The sequence below is a fragment of the Barbus barbus genome (assembly GCF_936440315.1).
Source record: "Barbus barbus genome assembly, chromosome: 23".
Classification (NCBI taxonomy): domain Eukaryota; kingdom Metazoa; phylum Chordata; class Actinopteri; order Cypriniformes; family Cyprinidae; genus Barbus; species Barbus barbus.
Window position 1 is genome coordinate 17,169,299 of NC_136751.1, and position 21,186 is coordinate 17,190,484.

Consider the following 21,186-nt stretch of genomic DNA (forward strand, 5'->3'; position numbering starts at 1 on the left):
TAAAATTGTAATTAAATTTTAGTTGGAGCACTTGTGCACAATGCACATTTCTTAATATTACGCGTAAAATGTATACTTACTATAGTTCCACTTTAGCACAATCAGATGTGTAAGGAATAATTGACGACGGGCCGTTGAATTATTAGAAAAATAATGCACACCCGAGGTGGTGATGCGGCCACGACGCGAAGCGGAGTGGCCGTTACACCTCGGGTGTGCATTATTTTTCTAATAATTCAACGGTCCGGAGTCAATTATTCCGCTTATACTACGGTTGCCACACCTCAAGACATCGATCAGATTATATATTTCAAGGGATTCGTCCGGTTTTTCTACTTAAATCGCTATTGTGAGTAGGATTATTTCTTCCGCATCTCATCCAACGACTCTTTTGCTAGTTCCAAAACGTCATTTTAAAGCTGGCAATGGAGGCTTGAGCCGTTGATAGCAGACTAATGCAGTTAATAATGAAGTTATTAGAAAGAGAGCGAGAGAGACAGAGACACAGAGAAAGAGAAACAGAGAGAGAGAGAGAGAGAGAGAGAGAGAGCTTGTATGAATTAGGCTACCTCTGTGTGTCCCTCAACAGTGTTCTGAAGCACCGTCTCTAAACTGTAAGTCTGCTTTAAGATGCAGCGCTGTTATTACCTCGCTAGTGAGAAATGTCATGTGTAGCCTTTAAGTTGCTACACTAGGCTAACTGATAAAATCGTCAGGGCAGCGCTGACAACGATGCGAAGTGATATGGAACTGTAATGCGGTCAAGAAAGCTGCCTGGAACTACGTTCGCCGTGCGTTTCCCTGAAAATAATTGCACACCTCAGAACGTTCGTCAGCCAATCAGATTCAAGCATTCAACGGCCCCGTAGTATAAATTTAAGTATATCTTTAGTTGGAATTCAGCACTACTTCTGCACAATTGTTCTCCTCCTGTTTCCCTGCTGCTCTGCTCCCTTCTTTGTTGCCATGGACACTCATTGAACCACACCCATAGTTTATTGCCTCAGCTCTCTGCATAAATAGGCCTTGTGTTTCTCTTGTGCTTTGTCCGTCGTTGAATGTTAGCTGCCACTCTGCTTGTGCTTCTGTTCTTGTTCCTAGTGTTTCCAGTTTTTTGTTTGCTTTGTTCTTTCATTAAACTACCTGCACGTAGATCCGTGCCTCAGCCTGTTTCCTTCTGCTCTTGCATCATGACAAGTATCAATATCAAATAAAACAAATAAACAGAGAAAAACAAAAAGAAACTGGAGGTCAATATGTTTTTTTATACTATTATTCAGCAAGGATACATTATGTAAAGGTCTACAATCATTTAATTCTACAATGTTACACAAAATATTAAGCACCACAGCTGTTTTCAACACTGATAATAATAAATGTTTCTTGAGCTTCATATCAGCGTATTAGAATGATTTCTGAAAGATGATGTGACATTGAGGTAATAAATTTAGTTATTAAAGCTTAAAACATTAAAAAACTTTAATATTATTTTAAATTGTAATGAAATTTCACGAAATTACCATTTTACTGAATTTTTTATTAAAAAATGCAGCCTAAGAGTGACCATAAGAGACGTCTAAAAAAATTATTTGCTTTTGTTAAACATCCTGTTAAACTAAATTAAAAAATTAAACAGTTATAATGCCACATCACACTTTATGTCACACTGCCTGAACACCAACCTGTGCTGAATAGAATTGTCGTCCAGTTCAGATACTGTAATATGTGAAATGGTGATATTATACAGCTATTTTAAATTAGCATTAGTAATTCCATTATAGAATATTTTAGCATGGTAATAGATAGGGATGGGTATCGTTAAGGTTTTAACGGTATTACTACTCTTATCGATACTGCTTATCGATCCGGTACTTTAACGGTATTCTTATCGGTACTTTTTGTTTTACTTTGTTTCTTTGTTCATATTCTTACAGTATCTTATCTTATGTATATAAAACACTAAAAATGTCTGCACTTCATCAATTTGTAAATGCACCAGTGTGCAGGTATTTTTAGTGTTTTATATACATAAGATAAGATACAGTAACAACATGAACAAAGAAACAAAGTAAAACAAACTGACAAATACAATAAAACAAACACACAAACGAAATGAAATAAACAGTGCTTTCATTTTTCCATGAAGGTCTACTAATATTAATGTTCAGGTAAGTAATAGTTACAAAAGTAATCAGATGTAAATGAGCACTGCATAGTTTTCACTGTATGTACTGATAGATTTATGTTTATTAAAGCTATAACGTTGTTCAGATTAAGAGCTGTGGGTGATTTTCTCTTTGCATTTTGTTCTTTGATTAACATTGATGGCTCAAGCTCCAGTCTGACACTTTAAGACAATATACTGACACGCAACGCATTTTTTGGCATATTTTTGTGTGTTATTTCAACGCGCCCGAAGCTCAAAGTGTACTTTGATTTTCCGTTTTGGAGCACGCCGCCGCGCAGGCACACGCGCGCACACACATTTCAGCCTGGGGAACAGCATCACTTGTGCAGATTGTACTCTCAACGTTTTACTATCAAATATGTCCTGCAATGTAGCAACAGTAAAGACGGCATTTTATAACAATCACTGATTGAGCTGATTCAGATGTTAAGTTTTGGTTCGGAGGAACGAATCCGCGCCGCTATGAAGGGAAGGGAGTTGTGCTAGAAGAAATGTGGCTATAATCCTTGTAAGCCAAAATCGAAAAAAAAAAAAAAATACTTAGCTTAATATAACAGCCACAGGCCTAAAGTGTGAGCAGATGTTTGAATAGTTGGTTCTCTCTTCTATCATAATTAAACAGGACTTTCATGTTGCGTGTGCTGAAGCTCCTCCGCGTGAGCGCGATCTGGCTTCTGAATTGCGCATAGCAAAAATGCATCATAGACAAATGTTTGAATATTATTGCACATAAAAACAGCTGGCAACATTATATATATATATAGAGAGAGAGAGAGAGAGCAACAATAAATAAATGTATATGTGTTTTCTTAATTTCTCCAATACCGACAGAAGTACCGATAACGTCAGAGCTTAGCCCCGAGACCGATTTAATACCGAGTTTCGGTACCCATCCCTAGTAATAGATATGACAATGATATGACAAATCAAGTACAGGAACTTGCTACTGCCAATACATACGCCGATACAATGCTGTGAGTATTTAAGACATACTGCTGCTCCACAAATAGCATATATAATAACCCGTAGAGGATCTATACAGGTGGAGCTGGGGAGTTGGAGGGTTTCAGAGAAACTCTGAAAGTGTGCTGTGAACTGCTCTAGTGCAGAGGTCTTCAACCCTGCTCCTGGCGACCCACTCTCCTGGAAATTATATTTCCAACCAGCTTCAGCACACCTGCCTGCAATTTTCAAGCAGTCTTGAGGAGCTTGATTGGCCGCTTCAGGTGTGTTTGATTAGAGTTGTAGCTAAACTCTTCAGGATAGCGGGTCCCCAGGAACAGGGTTGAAGACCTCTGCTCTAGTGAACGCTAAACAGCCATTTAAATGTAAAGGAGCAAACTCATTGGCTGGGTATGCAATATGAACCAATCAGCTTATGCCAAGTAGTTTAACACTGTGAATACCATCAATTTGAGTTTTGTGACAGAATTTGGCATTTATTCTGCTTTGTTTATCTCTTAGGTGAGTGTGCTGACCACACTGGAGCGGCGCTTCAATCTTCAGAGTGCTGATGTGGGCGTCATCGCCAGCAGCTTTGAGATTGGCAACCTGGCCCTTATTCTCTTCGTTAGTTATTTTGGTGCTAAAGCCCACCGCCCTCGGTTAATTGGCTGCGGTGGCATTGTCATGGCTCTGGGAGCGTTGCTCTCTGCATTACCAGAATTCCTCGCCAGTCAATACAAGATCACAGACACGTGGAGCAAGGATGTGGGGCGAGATGTGTGCTCCAACACCTCTAAAGCTGATGAACCGTGTGGGAATCGAGCCAACACCAACATGATGTACCTGCTTCTGATTGGAGCCCAGGTGCTGCTGGGTATTGGTGCCACGCCTGTTCAGCCCCTGGGTGTGTCCTACATAGACGATCATGTGCGGAAGAAAGACTCCTCTCTCTATATAGGTAAGTAAGCATAATTTATGTTTGCTACATGCTTAGTTTACATAGCCACAGGCAGCAATTATTTCGCATAAGTGAATTGCACCACAATTATTTAAGGAAAAACATGTATCTCCCCTACGGCTTAGCAAGTAAAAAGTAGATGATTATCATGGTGATTTATTGTGGTTTCAGGCCTTCCAATGGCAAGCCAAAAACCACTGATGTATTAAAGTGGAACAGCAAATAAGAAGGTTGAGCTGTTATGTGCCAGAAAGCAGCGTGTGCACAAAACCACTGGATCAATAAGAAAAAAAGCATATGCGTGTGTGGAAACGTGTTATATTTTATATTGTTTGTGACCACAGCTTTCACAATATAATCAGCAGGTGAGCAGTGCTGGGAGGGTTTTAAACATAATTACTTTTATTATGTATGTGTAGGGAAGAAGGGCATGGAAAAAGAGCGTGAAACAAAATAACTCTTCTGTGCGAACAATAGATAGCAGGTTTGAAAGTGTGCAGCCTTCGGTATATATTGTGTCAGTGTTACAAAAAGAGTCTATTTAAAATAAATGCATTTATAGTCATCAAAGAATCCTGAAAACATGTTCCATGGTTTCCACAAAAATACTAAGCAGCACAACTCTTGTCAATGCAGATAATAAGAGACAGTATCTGCAAATTTTAATGATTTCTGAAGGATCATGTGCCATCAAACGAATACATTACATTTTAAAATATATTAAAATAAAAAAAGTTATTTTGAATTTTAAAAATATAATTAACTATATTCATATTTTAATGTGTTTTTGATTAAATAAATGCTTGGTGGGCAAAAAAACCCTTCAAATGATACACATTATATTTACACCCATTCCAGGTCAGGACTTGCATTTCCACAGAAATATTCTGAAAGACAGTCTTAGATATGAAGATATGAAGACAGAACATGATTTTAATATTATCTTCAGTAAAAACATGTGACTATAATTTACTTGGTTGATTTTGCAGTTGTCACGGTAACAATAACAAGACAAATTTCAAATTTCATGTTCACAGAAAACAAGAAACACATCTCATACAGGCAGCATACAGGCAGCAATTCTTAGCACATAGATTCCAAGTCTCAAAGAAAGTGGGCCATGGTTTGTTCCACATGCATGCTTCTCAGTGATGAGGAAGAGAAGATAAGTGTTGAAAAGGAAGTGCCTTCAGTCCCTGTTTGATGCTGTGATACTTTACAGGCTCCACATCAAACAGGTGTGAAAGTCATAAATCACAATATATGTGATTGCATTAGACACAAAATATTAGATTAAGTGTCATTTCTACTGATGAACATTTAATATGTACTGCTAATAATAATAATAATAATAATTATAAAGTGTTTCATTATGAACAGTGTATTTGTAATAATTTAAACGTCTGTGTGCCTGAGCTGTCTTGCTTTAAAAGTAGATTCCACTAGCTTAGATATTTTCTCTTAATGTGTATAAAAAAAAAATTCAATGTACAAAGTATTGATTGTATTTTTCTGTCAGGTTTATTCTCAAGTTGTGCAAGATCCCTTCCTTTTCCTGTTTCTTACCTCAGCTCCTGTTCAAAGTTCTTTTATACATGCAGCAGCAAAAAAACTGAATTTCAGAAGGCTTTTGGGCAAGCGTTGTGCTTGTTTGACAGCGAGCAGTTGGAAATGGACACACACTGATTTCAGTTTGCAAGCTCAGAGGGAGATTTGGAGCTGTGCTTTTCTGATAAGCCGCACAACAAAGTTTGAAGGCAAACAACCAGCGTTTCGTTTGAGAACAATGTTGTATTGTAGTGGAAGCTGCACTCAGCTGATCGTCTAAATCCTCGTGCTGCAGGCATGGCATGTGCTGCATGAATGGGCCAGATTGTTCAGACATCACCAAGATTTCTTTTTTTACGTACTGCTAATATATTCTCAATTTGTAACACAGCAACATAGCTTGTGTAATTGTTTTTCCTCTCGTAGAAACTGTTGAAATTGAAATTGTTAGAAATTTTATAACATTATAAATGTCCAACGCTATCACAGCCAATTTTATACGTATTTTAGAGCTGGCTAATTCATATAAATTCGTATGACCTAACTCTTGCGATTTTGTACGATTTCTGTGACCGTTAGGTTTAGGGGCGGAGTTAGGTGTGGTCCTTCTTACGAATTCCTACGAATTGGCCACCTCGTAAAATATGTACGATTTTTTACAAATCGAATTATTTCGTACGAGTGAGGTCATGCAAATCCGTACGAATGAGCTACCTTGTCAAAAATGTACGGATTGCTGTGAGATTGGGTTAAAATCACTGTCACTTGATCAATTTAATGCATCCTTGCTGAATAAAAGTATTTTCTAAATTTTCTTTAAAAAAAAACTGAATGGTAGTTTATATATATACACTCACCTAAAGGATTATTAGGAACACCATACTAATAGTGTGTTTGACCCCCTTTCGCCTTCAGAACTGCCGTAATTCTACGTGGCATTGATTCAACAAGGTGCTGAAAGCATTCTTTAGAAATGTTGGCCCATATTGATAGGATAGCATCTTGCAGTTGATGGAGATTTGTGGGATGCACATCCAGGGCACGAAGCTCCCGTTCCACCACATCCCAAAGATGCTCTATTGGGTTGAGATCTGGTGACTGTGGGGGCCATTTTAGTACAGTGAACTCATTGTCATGTTCAAGAAACCAATTTGAAGTGATTCGAGCTTTGTGACATGGTGCATTATCCTGCTGGAAGTAGCCATCAGAGGATGGGTACATGGTGGTCATAAAGGGATGGACATGGTCAGAAACAATGCTCAGGTAGGCCGTGGCATTTAAACGATGCCCAATTGGCACTAAGGGGCCTAAAGTGTGCCAAGAAAACATCCCCCACACCATTACACCACCACCACCAGCCTGCACATTGGTAACAAGGCATGATGGATCCATGTTCTCATTCTGTTTACGCCAAATTCTGACTCTACCATCTGAATGTCTCAACAGAAATCGAGACTCATCAGACCAGGCAACATTTTTCCAGTCTTCAACCGTCCAATTTTGGTGAGCTCGTGCAAATTGTAGCCTCTTTTTCCTATTTGTAGTGGAGATGAGTGGTACCCGGTGGGGTCTTCTGCTGTTGTAGCCCATCCGCCTCAAGGTTGTGTGTGTTGTGGCTTCACAAATGCTTTGCTGCATACCTCGGTTGTAACGAGTGGTTATTTCAGTCAAAGTTGCTCTTCTATCAGCTTGAATCAGTCGGCCCATTCTCCTCTGACCTCTAGCATCAACAAGGCATTTTCGCCCACAGGACTGCCGCATACTGGATGTTTTTCCCTTTTCACACCATTCTTTGTAAACCCTAGAAATGGTTGTGCGTGAAAATCCCAGTAACTGAGCAGATTGTGAAATACTCAGACCGGCCCGTCTGGCACCAACAACCATGCCACGCTCAAAATTGCTTAAATCACCTTTCTTTCCCATTCTGACATTCAGTTTGGAGTTCAGGAGATTGTCTTGACCAGGACCACACCCCTAAATGCATTGAAGCAACTGCCATGTGATTGGTTGATTAGATAATTGCATTAATGAGAAATTGAACAGGTGTTCCTAATAATCCTTTAGGTGAGTGTATATATATATATATATATATATATACTTTTAAAGTCATAGTAATTATTTATAGTCAATTAGGTTAAAAAATATTTATATTTATATTTTTATTAATTATTTCAGTAAAAGGTGAGTGTTTATTTAGCTCTATTATAAAGCTCCTTTCTGAACTGATAAGTGACTAACAGGCAAACCTTATATAGAAAACCATATATAGGCATTTTAATATCCTCCGTTACCCTTTACCTTTAATGAGCTCGAACAGACTGCATCATTGTGTCTTTTATTGGCTGTCAGCATTACTGAATGTAGCTTCCAGGTCAGCCTGAACCCACATTGTCGTTCTTATCTGCACTTCTGCGGCCTGAATGTCACATTGCACTCATGTGTTTCTGCACGCCTGTGCACTCTCGGCACTCACAGTAAAAAGCCTTCATTAGTGGAGCACACTGTGGGATCTTATTAAAAACGTTCATTAGATTCAGTGCTTTAAAGCAAGAAAGCGGGGAAGAAAAGACTCTTCATGGAAGATGTTGCACACCTTAGCTTTCAGTGTCTCTATTATTATTCATTAAGTGCTTTGTTTAAATAAGTGCTAGCCCACTTTTTTCTGCTGAAATTTGAAAAGAACACTAAATGGAGCTTTTATCCTCAGGAAAGCGGTTTGAGAAATATGCTAATGTTGTATGAGACAATTACCACCTGTTGGCCATGGCAACAGACGACTGACTTACTAAATGGTGATGCAAATTGCTTCAATAAACAACTTATTATGAAAATGCATCAAGATGCATGCATGGTATTTAGATGTTTTCTAATAATGAACTGGGGCAAATTGTGTCCATAACATGTACATGTAATTGTAAGAAAAGCTATATCAGGGGTTTTTCCTCTGAAGACGCAATGGAAGCAGCACCTCCTCAAAAAATTAGATGAGAAAAATATTCACTGTATAAAAATAAAGCAATACAAATATTCTGAAATATGAAATATGATCAAAAAACTGTTTGCTTGCTTTTTTTAAAGTCACGTGAAAGAAGGCAGTATCTCCATTGTGCTATGGTTGGCCTATTGCGCTGTTCATGCGATAAAACCTGCCTCTCCTTTTCATGCAGTTCTGTATCCTCAAAAGATCTGAATTAATAAATTAAGGAATTAATGGATAAACTAATTAAAAGTATAAAAAATAACTCACCTACTTAGAGACCAGTACCCTCCTTTGATCTGTGAGGGTTTTTTAGTAAGCAATTGATGAAATTAACTGACTGATTGACTGAATATTTGAAAATAAATTGTCTATTAAAAAGTTAACAAATAAAATATACATTAATATACATTTAATTTGTTAAATTAAAAAAAAAATACTATAAACTATACAGAAATACACTTTGGTTTAATACATAAAACATGAATTACATTCATAGAAAAAATACAAAATATAGTTGTATTATAATTATATTTACATTCATTCTCAAGGTCTAACAAACATTTGAAAAGCATTTCCTTCCCCATTAATGGTAAATGAATATTGCAATCAATATCGATATTTGATATGGAAAAAAAAAGTATTGTGATAATGTTTTTGGCCATATCGCCCAGCCTTCCAATCGATCATCCTGAAAAGCATAAGTCAGTATAGAATGCACAAGCACAGTGTTTTTCAAGTGAGACCAGTACATGACGGACATGAGTGCTTTTAGAGCATGCTTCTGGATGATCTCTGTAGGAGTGGAGACGTAATTACAGAATGAGGCTGGAATGCCAACCAGCCAACCATGAGGTGGGTCTGAACTGGCCCAGCAGGCAGCACATGCATACCGCACAGCCCTATGAAAAACAACTCCCACAGGGGGAGCTTGGCTTTTCCTGTTTCCTTACAGTAAGCCTCCCACAAATCTAACTGCCGTGCCAAGTGCTTTTTATCAGCAAACGCACAGATTTAAACAATTAGATCACTATTAGTCCCGCTTCTCATTTAAGCTGTAGAATATATGAAGCAGTGTGTTAGTAGCCAGCTTTAGTAGAAACAATAGGCCAGAGGTCACCTGTAACAACATTTCTGCAACACTGGTTCAACCAGACTTTACACTTCACAAATGCACCTTTATTTTTTGTAATTGTGACTTTATATCTCAAAATGTGACTTTATATCTCACAATTATTCATAGTTTTGACTTTATATCTCACAGTGCATTTAATATCATACAAAAAGTGACTGTTAGGTGCAACTATTTCTCGGAATTGTGACTTTATATCAGATAACGTGACTTTATACTACACAATGTGACTTCACATCCTGCAGTTGTGACATAATATGCATGACACTTCACTTTTAAAGCAGAACTTCAGGTAAACAAAGCTTTTGTATGATGATCTTATTTTTAGTGTCTCAACATTTGGGCATTTGTCTAAAGCAAACAAATGCAGAAAAATGGACGCTGTTCCCAGAGCTCTCGTAACCTTTTGCAGTCCACTGCTAATTTTGGGTCTTCCCACAGGAGCTTGACTGTAGAAATTCACAGTATGTACATGCAGGGATCAGGGTATTGCCATGACAGTCAGGAATGCTTCAGCCCCATCAAACTGGCTTTCAATGATTTACAAGCTTTTACAGTGTCAGTAACACGATTCCTGTATGTTGACGTAGATGACTGGATTCATGTAGCCCAAAGACAGTAAGGGGACAGCAGTTGTAGACAGAGCTTATTCAAACACATTAGCCTGCTTGTGTTTGAATATCTGGTTTCTAGTAACTGATAAAAATCAATACTTACAGTATACAGAAATCTCCAGACAAATCTGCAACAAAGAACTATGGATTCTGAAACTCTGATTTGTTGATAAGAATCACCAAAACACTGAGGAAAAATTCCTTACACTAGTGTGTGTGAACACAAAACATTTTGCAGAAAGTAAAACGTCAACAATAAAAAACTGAAATATGCAGTCAAACACAGACTGTAGCTAACACAGTGAAAGACATGAAGGCTGTTTGTTTTTGTCTCTGGTTAGGTGGTTCTGGGAAGACTTAACCCAGACCTGCTCTGGGCTTCGTCACACCACCAAGGCCAAAGAAGATATGACAGATAAGTGGTTGGTGGAGGCAGAGACGAAGTTCCTGCTTTATTCTGCTGTAGGTTTAGATGCAGGACACTGGCAAATGTCTTTAAAATATAAAACACAGGCATAACACACTAGCATAATGCACTTTGTTGAGGCATGTCTAATTTATGTTAAAGTTTTGTGCCTGCTATTAAACATTTAATGCATGCATCATATTTAAATAGTAATCATTTTGCGTTTATACACTCAGTAATTTTTCCTCTTTTAAAAAATATTAAATATTTATATTTATTATATAGTTACAAATAGGGCATGTATACAACAGCATTAGAAACTGAAAATGTTTTTTTAATGTCATTGCAGTCAGCACAACAAACTAAATAATAATATGGTAAGTGCACTTTGACATTAAATGAATAGTTCACCCAAAAATGAGAATTTACTGTATGTTTACTCACCCTTAGGCCATCCAATGATGTAGATGAGTTTGTTTCTTCACCAGAACAAATTTGGAGAAATTTATCATCACTTGCTCACCAATAGATCCTCTGGAGTGAATGGGTGCCGTCGGAATGAAAGACCAAACAACATCAAAAACATCACCATAATCCATAAGCATTCCACCAAACAGTCCATCATTTAACATCTTGTGAAGTGAAAATCTGTGTTTATAAGAAACAAATCCATAATTTAGGCATCAAGATGTGTTTAAATCATTTTAACTTTAAACTGTAATTTTTAACCAAAATAGTCCATAATCCATAATAACATTTTCCCTGTTGTTATCTCACATCAAAATCCCTCAACATTTGTGTTTGGAACTGTTTTAGACTGTTTACGCTTGTAAACGGTGCTTGATCTGTGATTATTTCTCTCCTGAATCCGATATTATGGATAGAGTACTTGTATTTTAGCCGGAAGCAGCGTTTTGAAGTAAAAAAAACGTCTTGATGGATTTGTTCATTACAAACATACAGCTTTTCACTTCTCAAGACATTAACTGATGGAGAGAGGCGTGTGGATTACTTGTGGATTTTTTGTGATGGTTTTATTGGCTGTTTGTACTCTCATTCTGACGGCACCCATTCACTGCAGAGGATCCACTGGTGAGCATGTGATGTAAAGATAAATTTCTAAAACAAAAAAAAATGAACAAACAAACTCATCTACATCTTGAATGGCCTGAGTGTGTGTACATTTTCAGCATGTTTTCATTTTTAGGTGAATTATTCCTTCAAATCTCTGTCATGATAATACTGTTGTCTGCAGGTATTTAAAAGTTCAAATGCTTCTCTGTGAAGCTGTCAAGGATACTTATGATGATGATTAACGATACTGGCAAATGCAATAAGATACAATCTTTTGAACATTGAACCTTATTCTGCTATGTTGATGTTGATGATTATCTGAGTGATGATGGTTAGAAATCTCAGATGCATCCCTAAAAGACATGTCAGCATGGCTGCAGTGTTTCGACTTCACCCCCTGCCATCAGCCACGCATGCTCATAAGCTACTGTAGCACTGCACATGTAATGTCATCTTGAAGGATTAGATTCTAAATGGGCTTTTCCATCTCGCCGATAGGCTTCGTGCCAAGACCGCGCCTTACTAACTCCTGTTTGTTTAATTTGAGAACAATGAACGTTGTCATTTCTTGCTCTGCGGGGGTGAGAGAACAGACTCCAGCAGTACTCTCTCTCAGACAAACCCATTCTTTTCAGTCTCCTGTCAACTCCTGCATTATTTTGCAAGATAAATGTAACCAACCCTCTTTAAGTTATTCTCAAGTGCTTTAGCACATACTTTTTCAGAATAATTGGCAGTAGCACATAGTCAGGGGTGTCATGCACCAATTTTCTGGAGGTAAGCCATAGTTCACTTACGTAAGACATGACCAAATAATTTTTTTTGGTTATTGTACAATCAGAGAAGCAAATTTTGACCTACAAAACAATATTTGTGCAACACGCCAATATTTTAGTGGGAGAGTTGCGTTATAAACTCAGAAATCTGAAAGGTTTGGGTAGTTTGAATGGCTGTGGAGCTTCTGCAGAAAGAGACTAGCAGGTAAAGGTGGGATAGGATAGTTAGAAATAAACTAATCACGTGAGCAGAAAGCAGCACTAAGATGATTATGTTGAGGAGACCTTGTCCAACCTTGGGGAAGCCTAATAGAAGGCACTGCCTTTGAACTTGGATAAAACTGATTAATTTAAATGGAACAAAGGCAGACACCAAGATTAGCATTAAGACTGCATTAAAATGAGGTTGAGTAACATCATTGGAGTCATCTGGCATCACCCGCCCTTACTTAATCCTATCACTGGTCAATCCTGCTCGCCAATCAGACTAAACAAATCCTAGGTAATAGAAAAGAGCTACTTTCCCTTCCAAACAATCTGTGCTAACCACAGACTGTCGTGTGGAGGAACAGGATACAGCATTTGAATTGCAAGACCATTTTTATTTCATTGCTACTATAACCACTTAGACCATTTAATTTGCTCTTCATTATAATACTCATTATTATAAAAAGACAAGAAAAGACTTTGCACAGTGATTTCCATGCTTCCATCCTACTCCACTAGCCTTAAAGGATGCAATGTCAAGTGTTATTACATGCAGACACAAGCCAGATCTATGCATCCTACTGGCTGCTCGTAATTGTTATTTTCTGTTTACATGCTAATGCTTGTAGCCCTGTCAAACATGGTTTATTAGAGATGGCTTGATATGTGATGACCTAGTCCAAAAAACTGCTTGGGAACTTTTCACCACACGAGTTGTATGAATGTCTTTGCATAAGGAAATTTTGCTTTGACTTTTAATCAAATAATGTCAAGTTACTTTTTTATGGATATATGAAGTTAGTTCATCACATTAACTATAAACGTGTTGCACAAATGTTTGAAATCCACAAAAATCCACCCGCAATTTGTCCTAATTCTGAGCAGTTTTAGTAGTTGTTTTATCATTAAAAACCTAAAAAGAAATCGTATACTTAAAAAATGTATGCCTTTTTGTTATTTATTTTCTTTTCTTTAAAACGGTGTACTTTGTTTTGTTTATTTTGTTTCGCTTTTTGTGTACTTTGTTTTGGTTTTTTTGTTTTGGTTTGTATTTTTGTTTAGTTTTGTTTTTATTTGCTTTTTGATCAGTTTTGGTTTGGTTTTATTTGCTGTTTGTTTTGTTATGTTGTTTATTTTGTTTTGCTTTGGTGTGGTTTAGTAGTTTATTTTATTTAGTTTTGCTTTAAAATTTTCTTTTAATTGTTTTTGTTTTGGCTCATTACCACATTATCATTCATGAAAATATTTCTGATTATCTACAAAAGCATTGATCACACTTCAGCTTCAAGTTTGTGTGTGAATATAAGCCTGTATTTTATTTAAAAAATGTAATAAAGTGCCTAGTGTTATGAGGTTCATAGTTGTTGATTTTTAATGCAACTGAAGTGTTCAAATACATTTTGTGGCTGCTCAGACTTTTGGACACATCACAGATATTTTATTTTATTTTTATTTTTTTGTCCAATGAACCTACAGTATAGAGTGTCCAGCTGTGTGACAGGAGATGGCATTTTGGAAAGCTCTAAAATTGGTCATGTTTCAAGCAGGACAGCTCTGAATATCCCATGAGGCCCAGAGAGCCTCTGATGGGACTGATGGTGGTCCTCAAGCTGCATTATCTTCCACATGTTCACCAATCCCCATGACCTTGATAACCGTCACTACTGAAATCTGGGTCACAAGTCTCTGTCTCTGCTGATTACAAAGCGGATTTTTTGGTGCTGGTTGAAAACATGGGGGGATGGTGGCATTATAGAATACAACACATCACATCAGTGGCTTGTCTGATCAATCTGAACATGAAACTGTCAGATTGAGATGCTCAGTCCCTCTTTAGGCACATAATTTCTCACTGTCTTTTATTGATCCGGGAATGTTGGCACTTCAAATCAGGCATGATTTGATTAGAATAGCCTGTTCTTACAGATTCATGCTGCCCGTGGCAATAGTGTAAATACCTGGACTCATTGATTGAGTGGTTTGTAATTAGTAGCTCTCTAAACTCCTTCCTGTGTGTTCAGCACTTTGCATCAATGACAATTTGAGGTGCAGGATAAGGTTGTCTAATTAAATGGGGGTGAATCAATAAGTGTTGGCTAAAATGATTATATTCAGTGTTCACTCATATTATTGATTGTTAGGAGACATCCTCCATTTTTCTCTGAACATGCCTAGCTGAGGAACACAAGAAGTATATGTAGTAAATATGCAGAATGGGATTGCACATTAAATACACCTCTAAGATAATGCACAGCTCAGGTTTCCAACCACAATCTGCTGTTTATCCACAGCGTAAGTTGATGGAAAAGTATTTACAGTGATTGAATAAAATCAATACTGGATGTGGATAAATTATTCCCTTTGTCAGGACCAGTGATAGATTGATATGTTGGTCAGGTTAATAAATTGAGAATTCTTTGGCCATTTTGATATTATTAAATCTTAGACTTGTGGATAAATTTTGCTCATAAGTTTTGGGTTGGTAAGATTTAAGCAAGTCTCTCAGGCTAAATTAATAGACAAAAATACCGTGAAATATTATAGCAAGAAAAAAATTGCTGTTTTCAATTATAGTAGAAGCATTATTTAATGAATAAAAACAAACAGTGCTTATTTGAGCGCTCAATTTCGGACTTTAATGTGTTTTATATATATGATGTGACGAGTCGGCTGCCTCCCCCCGGTCCATCATCACCACCCCGTCCCGTATTCGCCGCCCTTCACCAGGCTCCCGACGGGAGTGGGTGTGTGAGAGAGGAGGGGCGCTGAACACGCAGGGCTGGCGGCGTGTGATGAGGCGCACCTGACGTGAATGGAGCCTCATCACCGCCGCCGTTTAAACGCCGAGCGCGCCTCTCCTCGAGAGACCGGTCTCTTCCCGTGCATGCACGCTGGTGTCCTCGTGGGTCCAGGAAGGGAGCGTAGAGGGAACTACCTGCCGCCGTCAGAGACGCGAGCGGCCGGACCCGCAGTCCGGCCGACACTGCACCCGCGATACGGCCGTCGGGCAAGGACGCCGGGCCGTGGAATCCCGTCGAGCACCCGGGGATGAAGGAGTTGGACGAAGCCGCCATAGAAGCCGCCGTCACCCGCGCCCCGGGACCTCCAGACGGGAGCGCGTGCGGCCGCCGGACTCCGCCCCTTACCTGGACCCTTCCCTCCTGAACACTGCCCTCCTTCACGAGCCCCGCAGCACAACGAGGACACCAGATCCCTGTTTATTTTGGACACTTTTCCCCCTTTGGACACTTTACTTTAAATATTGTTTAATAAAAACCTCTCCGAGGCTTGACGCCACGCCCACTGTGTCTGTCGTTGGCTCCTCCCGCCACAGTGGTGGAGAATGCGGGCATCGATCCCGCTACCTCTCGCACGCCAGAAGCCGTAGAGCCCGTACGGGGACGGAGGAAGGACGGGGACAGCCTCCCAGCCACCAATGGGGTAAGTGACATTCTGTCTATTTGTCATCATTACCCCGTGGTTGGTTGAGGCTGTCAACTAAAACCCGCTTTCTCTGTCCCGGCTCCGGCGCGGTGCGAGAGGGAGCGTTGCCCGGAGAGGAATCCCTGCCCCGCCCACTCCGACCGCTGGAGCCTGGTTGAGGAAGGTAGCACTCCTGCGTGGGCGGCGACCCTCGGACGGGGATGTCGCTTGGGGGGGGGGATGTGACGAGTCGGCTGCCTCCCCCCGGTCCATCATCACCACCCCGTCCCGTATTCGCCGCCCTTCACCAGGCTCCCGACGGGAGTGGGTGTGTGAGAGAGGAGGGGCGCTGAACACGCAGGGCTGGCGGCGTGTGATGAGGCGCACCTGACGTGAATGGAGCCTCATCACCGCCGCCGTTTAAACGCCGAGCGCGCCTCTCCTCGAGAGACCGGTCTCTTCCCGTGCATGCACGCTGGTGTCCTCGTGGGTCCAGGAAGGGAGCGTAGAGGGAACTACCTGCCGCCGTCAGAGACGCGAGCGGCCGGACCTGCAGTCCGGCCGACACTGCACCCGCGATACGGCCGTCGGGCAAGGACGCCGGGCCGTGGAATCCCGTCGAGCACCCGGGGATGAAGGAGTTGGACGAAGCCGCCATAGAAGCCGCCGTCACCCGCGCCCCGGGACCTCCAGACGGGAGCGCGTGCGGCCGCCGGACTCCGCCCCTTACCTGGACCCTTCCCTCCTGAACACTGCCCTCCTTCACGAGCCCCGCAGCACAACGAGGACACCAGATCCCTGTTTATTTTGGACACTTTTCCCCCTTTGGACACTTTACTTTAAATATTGTTTAATAAAAACCTCTCCGAGGCTTGACGCCACGCCCACTGTGTCTGTCGTTGGCTCCTCCCGCCACAATATATATATATATATATATATATATATATATATATATACTGCCGTGCAAAGGCAAAAGACCGTAACTTCGATTTTTGTTGAAAATGAGTTATTGATATTTTTGGGACATTCAAGACATCCTTTATCATGTACATAAGTATCTTGAGTCAATTTCGTTGTTTTTCCGAGAAAATAATTGGTCATCTCAACCGTAACTTCAAAAAGCTCCAGAGAAACCAAGGCAGAAAACCGTATAACACCAGTAAGGGCTCTTTCGCTTTATTTGGAACGCTCAAAATGAGTTACGGCGTTCTGCCTTTGTTTACCCGTGCGTCAATATGAAGTTATGGTGCCAGCTTGGAGTTATACAGTGTTCTGCCTTTTTTTTTTTTACTGTCCATTAAAGTCTGCCGCATTTTAATTACGGTGTAGACAAACGAATTAGATTGCGATCTACTAAACAGCTCCATATAGCAAAGCACTGTAAAGACTAGACACTTTGGCAGCAATACGTAATTGTAAAAAACCTTTAAAAAGTTTTTTTTTTTTTCTGTTTGTAATTATTCATCAGGTTATCACTGTGGAAGTTACTGCCTTTTGCCTTGAAGTGACTTCTCACTTTTTTCAGACAATGCAAATACAGAGTACATTAACTTCAAAATAGTGGTAAAAATCAAGTTTGAGCTTGTTTGAACAATTTTTTAATGTAGATCATTTTCATTACTAAAACATCTAATTGCCAAATTTCCTCTGTCCTACCTATAATTAATTTGGCTGGACAAGCAAAAAACTTTAAAGTAATTTTTCTCAGTTTCACACTCTAGCGAGTTAAGGTCTTTTGCCTTTGTAGGGCAGAACGTGTGTGTGTGTGCGCGCTTTTGTGACAAATGAGGACATAAATTTGTATAATGACAGGTATTACAAGGTGAAGGTGACTTTTCAGGACATTGACCCATGTTGTCACGGGGCTGACGAGACGTGAGACGTGCGGATCCATATGCAAAGCTTTATTATAAATCATGGTCAGAAAACAGGCAGGGTCAGACAGTGGCAAACAGGTATGGCAAGGGTAAGATAGAGCAATCCGTGGAGCAAGCGTGGGTCGACGATTGGTGAACAGTATCCAAAGGGGCAAGGCAGAGAGAAAATACAGAAACGAGAGCAATAATCCAAATGGCAGGGCGAAGGGTAAATCCAGGAAACATGGGCAGGGTCAGACACGGCAAGATAAACAAGGCAAGACAAGACTATGAAAACTAAGAACGCTTGGTAAAGTAGCAGGCTAACAATACTCGGCAGCGAGCAAGAGCAAGTCCCAGGCTTATATAGTGTGTGTAATAATGAGAATCAGATGTGTGTGCTCAGTGTGATGAGTGAATGGTGACAGCTGTGATCTGTGCAATGGATGATGGGTATTGCAGTCCAGAGAAGTGTGGTGTGAGAGTCAATGTGGTGAGTGAGTGACATCTGGTGGTGATTGTCCGGAAGAGCATGGACCAGATCCGTGACATAGCCCCCCCCCCCCCCCATCCCACTTCCTCAAGGACCTGGCCCTCCGTCCCTCCCCCTGTTCCGCCTCCGCTCCACCGCCCTCCTGGATTATTTAGGAGCGTCTGGAAGCCGCTCCTAAATAATCCAGGAGGGCGGTGGAGCGGAGGCGGAACAGGGGGAGGGACGGAGGGCCAGGTCCTTGAGGAAGTGGGAAGACCGGGGATTGGGGCAGAGCAGGACATCCAGCCGGAACCGGAGACCAGGACAGAGCAAGAGCCCACCAGGGCGGAGCAGACGGAGCAGGAACCCACCAGGGTGGAGCAGACGACCACCAGACCCGAGCAGAAGACCACAGCCAGGAAGCAGACTGGGCAGGAAACCACGGCAGAGTCTGAGATCTGGGGGAAACAGAGACAGACAACACAGGGAGAGCAGAGACAGACAATACAGGGAGAGCCTTCATGATCTCAGGGGGCGTGGCAGGGCAGGACGAGGATTCATAGACAGCGTTTTTAGCCGTGACAGGACAGGGCGAGAGCTCACAGACGGCCTCTTTGGCCGTGACAGGACAGGGCGTGAGCTCACAGACGGCCTCTTGAGCCGTGACAGGACAGGGCGAGAGCTCACAGACGGCCTCTTTGGCCGTGACAGGACAGACAGTGAGTTCGGGAACGGCCTCCATGACCGTGACAGGGCAGACAGTGAGTTCAGGAACGGTCTCCATGGCCGTGACGGGGCAGACAGTGAGTTCAGGAACGGCCTCCGTGGCCGTGACAGGGCAGACCGTGAGTTCAGGAGTAGGCGCCACCACCTCGGGAGGTTCTGCAGCGGAAGCTGCCACCTCTGGAGGTTCTGGGGCAGACTCGTGGACTGAAGAGGCCTCAGGAGCACAGTGTGCAGCCCACACACTCAAAATGGCGACCGCCATAACGGGAAGCACTGAGGTCAGGGGAACAGTCTCAGTAACAGCTAGGGTTGAGGCCCTGGGAATGCCAGCTACTCGCACTGACCTCAGTGGTGGGTCCATCACACTGGATATCAGACAGGGAACTCGAAGGACTGACCTTAGATCTCTGGTGACAGCCTCTGGCAGCTCAGCGGAGGCGTGAAGGGACTCTGGCTGAGGGGCTGAGGCGTGAAGGGACTCTGGCTGAGGAGCTGAGGCGTGAAGGGACTCTGGCTGAGGAGCTGAGGCGTGAAGGGACTCTGGCTAAGGAGCTGAGGCGTGACGTGAGCAGACTCTGGCTGAGGAGCTGAGGCGTGACGTGAGCAGACTCTGGCTGAGGAGCTGAGGCGTGACGTGAGCAGACTCTGGCGTGACGCGAACAGACTCTGGAGCAGACTCTGGCGTGACGCGAGCAGACTCTGCAGCAGACTCTGGCGTGACGCGAGCAGACTCTGGAGCAGACTGGCGTGACGCGAGCAGACTCTGGAGCAGACTCTGGCGTGACGCGAGCAGACTCTGGAGCAGACTCTGGCGTGACGCGAGCAGACTCTGGAGCAGACTCTGGCGTGACACGAGCAGGCTCTGGAGCAGACTCTGGCGTGACGCGAGCAGAATCTGGCGTGACGCGAGCAGACTCTGGCGTGACGCGAGCAGACTCTGGCGTGACGCGAGCAGACTCTGGCGTGACGCGAGCAGACTCTGGCGTGACGCGAGCAGACTCTGGCATGACGCGAGCAGACTCTGGCTTGACGCGAGCAGACTCTGGCGTGACGCGAGCAGACTCTGGAGCAGACTCTGGCGTGACGCGAGCAGGCTCTGGAGCAGACTCTGGCGTGACGCGAGCAGACTCTGGCGTGACGCGAGCAGACTCTGGCTTGACGCGAGCAGACTCTGGCTTGACACGAGCAGACTCTGGCGTGACGCGAGCAGACTCTGGCGTGACGCGAGCAGACTCTGGCTTGACGCGAGCAGACTCTGGAGCAGACTCTGGCGTGACGCGAGCAGACTCTGGCTTGACGCGAGCAGACTCTGGAGCAGACTCTGGCATGACGCGAGCAGACTCTGGCGTGACGCGAGCAGACTCTGGAGCAGACTCTGGCGTGACGCGAGCAGACTCTGGAGCAGACTCTGGCGTGATGCGAGCAGACTCTGGAGCAGACTCTGGCGTGACGCGAGCAGACTCTGGAGCAGACTCTGGCGTGACGCGAGCAGACTCTGGAGCAGACTCTGGCGTGACGCGAGCAGACTCTGGCTTGACGCGAGCAGACTCTGGCTTGACGCGAGCAGACTCTGGCGTGACGCGAGCAGACTCTGGCTTGACAGGCGTGACGTGAGCAGACTCTGGCTTGACAGCGATGACCTGAAGGGGTGTGGTTGTTACCGCCACAGTGAATGAAGATCCAACACGCAGCAAAGCATAATCCATGAACTGAGCGAGTGACGAACGCGGACCCTCTCGAAAGAGCTTTGATCGGAGTGGTTGGTTAAGGCCATCACCAAACAGATCAATCAGAAAACAGTCCGGCAAATCAGAGTCATTTGCTAACCTCAAGAATTCCTCGATACACTCCTCCAGCGATCGGGTACCCTGCTTGAACCGCAAC

General features: G+C 42.4%; 1 protein-coding gene across 1 annotated transcript in view; it reads left to right on the top strand.

Moving 5' to 3' along the window:
• The window catches only part of LOC306843231 (solute carrier organic anion transporter family member 3A1-like), a 73,873-nt gene that overhangs the window by 10,540 nt on the left and 42,147 nt on the right, over positions 1 to 21,186 (top strand). Inside the window, exon 2 of the mRNA XM_079374572.1 lies at positions 3,653 to 4,091. Within this exon, the coding sequence (XP_079230698.1) occupies positions 3,653 to 4,091 (439 nt within the window). The remainder of the gene's footprint in view (positions 1 to 3,652; positions 4,092 to 21,186) is intronic.